Source organism: Cryptomeria japonica, chromosome 1, assembly GCF_030272615.1.
Source record: "Cryptomeria japonica chromosome 1, Sugi_1.0, whole genome shotgun sequence".
Taxonomy (NCBI): Eukaryota; Viridiplantae; Streptophyta; class Pinopsida; order Cupressales; family Cupressaceae; genus Cryptomeria; species Cryptomeria japonica.
Genome location: NC_081405.1, coordinates 229181330 through 229185887, shown reverse-complemented (window position 1 = coordinate 229185887; position 4558 = coordinate 229181330). Strand labels below are relative to the sequence as shown.

Genomic DNA, 4558 nt, shown 5'->3' with positions numbered 1-4558 from the left:
TCTTTGATCCTCCTGATTGGTATCTTGTTGTTCTCTATTGTCTTTGCTTGTTTGATCCTTTTTACCTTCTTCAAGCAAAGGTATTTTTGGTTTTTCCACATTAACATCCACTTGTTCTTCTATCGTGTCAAGGCTGATGACACTCTGGGCCTCTTCGATTATTTTCTCTTTTTCAGGGCCCTCAGGTTTCTTAACAAGGTTTGTTGCTTTCCATTGCATTGCCTTTTCTTTCTTTTCTTTTTCTTTCACAGCTTGAAGAGGGCATTTCCTTGTTGCATGTCTTATTTTTTTGCAATGAAAGCAAGTGAAAGGGACAATTTCATATCTCAAAGGTTGGTTCCATTTTCTTCAATCTAGAATTGATCTCAATGGATAGGGGCATATCTGTGCCTTGCATAACTCCCACATAGATCATGGCAAAGGTAAGTCTTCTTCTAGCCATTGCGATAGGGTCCATAGAAAGGAGTTCACCAAAAGAGATAGCAATTCCTTTAAACACATCTTCCACCCAGAACTCTAAGGGAAGGCCTAGTAGTCTAACCCAGACTGGAGCCTGAACAAAGAAGGATTCATTTAGGTCCATCTTAGGTGACCATTTTTGCAAAGCTAGCATTGATTTATCGATCAACCAAGGGCCATCACAGAGCACTCTTGACATATCTTCCTTGCAAGAGAAAGTCAATGACAATGCCATTTTGGACATAGCAGTGATCTCTACTTGACCTTTAAGTGCCCATTTGTGTTTAGATAATTCCCTGACAATATCAATATTTGGCCTCGGGCCTAAAATTTTTCGAGCCAGTGTCATTGCCATAACGTTAATATTATGATCAATAACACGGTCTTGAATTTCAATAGAAAATCTACATTTTTTTGGGTCTGAGATATTATGAACTGGAGGGAGTGAGGACTTTCCACTTGGTTGACACCGAATAGAGATGTCTAAGATTGACCGTTGTCCCTTCGAATAGGTTCATGCCTAGGAGTGTCTCCAGCACATGATTCTCCATTTTCTCCATCAGGATCGATAGGCTTGTCACCTGCTTGTGATTTCCCATCTGTCAGGTCCTTTCCACTCAGTTCAGAGGAATCTGGGCAGTCCCAAGAATCATCCTTTCCATTCTCCCCCCAGTTTCCCTATCCATTTTAGGCTTTACCACCCTACCCTGAATTCAAATGCAACACTTCTCCCTTGTACCACTCCAATATTCCCTTCTCCTGCTTATTTCTTCATGCTATGTTGTCATCTATATGGACAAAGGTAAAAATAAGTGCTAGAAATTTCCTTGCACTCTTGAGGTTTGTGTGCCACTTATGCACATGGATATAAAGAAAAATGTTGGGGTTATATAGGGAATTTCCTTGATCAAACCCCTATTTCAATGTTTCCACCTCCATGGATATCCAAATAGATATATTGGATAAAATAAATTCATAATAGAAATAATCCCCACTATGGAAGAAAACCCCTATTACTATTGATAAAATGAGTAATTATTAAATTATCAAATAGATAAATAGATTCAAGAGAGACTAATAAATAAAATTGCTACATGAGATAAGAGAAAAGAGATCTCTACACAACCATTACATCTCTCTTGAGATAACAAGTGTTATTGTAGATGAGATAAGATTTGATTAATATAAGAATGTAGATGAATTTAAATAGAGATTCATTGTGAAAGAGAAAGTGAGAGAGAATTTAAGAGATTAAATAATCAAAGTCTAAAAATGAAGAAGAAGAGTGGGTTTCTTCCTTGAATGATTAGCAACAGTCATTTTTTACGTGTTTGTGAGAAGGGACACTCGTTGGATGGGTTATGATGTAGAATATACTTGTTTGAATACGGAATCCTTTTTCCACCTTTATGTGCCACATAGATGTATGTGCACCATGCTGCCATTTAGCCAAGTTGATCCCAAATTTGAACCATATAGGTTTCTAACATTTGCTACATCTTTACAATTCATGAAGTCGAAGTTATAAAACATTGATCATGAATTTTTTCATAAATTCACTAGGGTCAATGCATAATTTCCATAGATTAATAGGGTACGATTTGTGACACTATAAATTGCAAACAATCTATTTACCAAAACTAGGAGGGAAGATAAGGAAAGAAAACCTAGAAAAATGAAAAGAAGAAGGTTTCAAAGCATGGATCAAAGGAGGGATACTAGAGATTCATGCATGGAAGCCACCCTCAAGAAACCAAGGACCATTTTCTTGCACTAAAACCTTACCTAATAATTACTCATAATCAACAATGAAGAACCCCTTAGAATAGGTGAAAATATAAATTTCTTCTTCCAAAAAATCTTTCTATGTTGCCAAAATCCAAGCATGAAAATCACCTAAATTTGGTCATAGTTTGGTAAATCTACAAATGTTGGTGTAGCTTTGTTATAATTCCTCCTTATCACTAGCCAAATTATTTAAAATATTTTTTAAAATTGAGGTTGAGCGGCTAACAAGAACTACAAAATGATGTGAATTAGATACACCAATACCACAAAGAGATATCCTTAGGGAAGGAGAAGGGTGAGACATACTCATCTACCAAGAAGAAGACCCATCCAAGTCAATGCATAAGTCCCTACATGTTTCCCATCATAGGAAAGGGCTTTACATTACAAATGAAGATGGTTGTCATGAGCCCTAACACCGTGTAGTGCCACCTTGAATGATGAACTTTTAAACTTGTAAGGAATATTATTCATGCATCGCACCATATCCCTCATCACCATGAATAGGGAGGCTCAAGTATAGAGAATTAGCTTTCACTAGTAGAGTAGTGAAAAGAGAATCAAAATCAGTGTACTAAAGCATTGCAAATATTAGCAAGGAAAATCATTTTTATTATATTTATAGAGTTTATAGATCAATTTTTAAATATAATAATGTTAAAAAAATATTGACATGAAAAATTGATTGTTTAATTTATCTCTATCAGTAAATAAAAATATTTAATTATAATATTACATTAAAAAATTTAATCTACTATTATTCCTCTTACCCCCCTTAAATTCTAAGTTGTGATATGCATATACTAATGGAAGTTCAAGATAATATATAGCTAGGTAACTTCTCATAATATGAGAAGTAAGTTAAATATTATAAAAAATAAATAAAAGATGATCTATATTTCATAATTCTCTTAAATATTAATTTATGCTTTAAAGGAAATACAAATTATTTAGTGTTGCTTGTAATGAACTCTCAACAATTTAAAAGAAACAATACATTTTGAATTTAAGTTCTCCTTGAGTTGATGTGCATGCAAGCACCAATAAAAATAATAACTTTCTATTTGGACTGCAATTAGACTCTAGTTTGCTGATGTAGACAAGCTCTATGAAATGGTAACTTTCTAATGTTTACTTTAGTTTTTTCTGATTGACTTCAACTTTAGTCTTTTTTTTTATAGAAATTTCTCATTTCTTATTTTAATTTATCTTTGATCTCTTGTTTTATTGCACATTATAAATAATAATAATTATCAATAATTTAAATTATTTCAATGTGCCAATTTATTTAGAAATCTACATAATGGAATATAACCCAATTTTGCTTAATGTAAATTTCACAATAATTCAAACCACTTTAAAAGAAATATTATTATTAGTGATTTAAATTATAAGTTTATTAAATCTTAAAATAAATTATAATTTAATAAACTTTTCCTTCTCAAAGATTTTTTGCTTTGCAAACCCCATTTCATCTCGTTTCGATGTTTGTTTGCCCTAGGATTCAACTTTATTTCAGATTTTGGGGATCATGGAGCTTTGGATAAATCGCCTTTTTCACTTTGAAGATTTAAACTTTCTCCCTTTAGTTCCTTTACATCTTAATAAATTCAAAGGTAAACACGTCCATTCATTCTAGGATTTTGGGATTCTGTAGTTTGGGATTTCGTAGTCTGGCATTTTATTGTTTTGGATTTTGTAGTTCAAGATTTTGAAGTTCAGGAATCCCATGATTATGTAGTCTTGAATTTCATAGCTCGAGATTCTAAAATTCATGGTTTTGGGGTCTTTGACTAAGAAGTAGCGATTTTTAGAATTTAAATTATGTTAAAGGAGATGCAAATTCTTGACTACTAGTAATGAATTGTCAACTATTTAAGTAGTAATAAAGTGGGCACACAACATGTGAACTTAGTACAAAATCTTTTGACGTAAAGTATAAAGACGCACACATGTAAGCATACACCCACACACACACCATAATGAATCTCATGCATGCATGACTTGGATATATCCAAAATATAATGTTTGAAACTTTTAACCAATTATTTAAGTATTAATGAAGTCGGTGCCACATGTAAACTTAGCACACTTATCTTGTAATGTACATAAAGGATGAATATGCATATATATCCCATAATGAAGAGACAATAATAAAAAACCTATGAATAAGGAACCTATGAGCCATTTATAGTGGATGAAACTAGACCCACTTCCTAGGTTTGTGTGAGGAAGGCTCTAGGACCAAATAGATGCCATGTTGTCCATTTCCATGACCACCTACTCCATTGTAATCAATCGAGTCTCTCAA

The 4558-nt window shown here is 33.1% G+C and overlaps 1 protein-coding gene across 1 annotated transcript; it reads right to left on the bottom strand.

The window, feature by feature from the left end:
* Nucleotides 1-319: 319 nt before the first annotated feature.
* Nucleotides 320-814, bottom strand: LOC131074629 (uncharacterized). The gene has a single exon (XM_058011281.1). The coding sequence runs from the start codon at nucleotides 812-814 to the stop codon at nucleotides 320-322; it is 495 nt and encodes a 164-aa protein (XP_057867264.1).
* Between the last annotated feature and the right edge of the window lie 3744 nt (nucleotides 815-4558).

Coding starts and splice junctions, on each gene's coding strand:
- LOC131074629 (XM_058011281.1), bottom strand. CDS start 814: ATGGCAATGACACTGGCTCGAAAAATTTTAGGCCCGAGGCCAAATATT.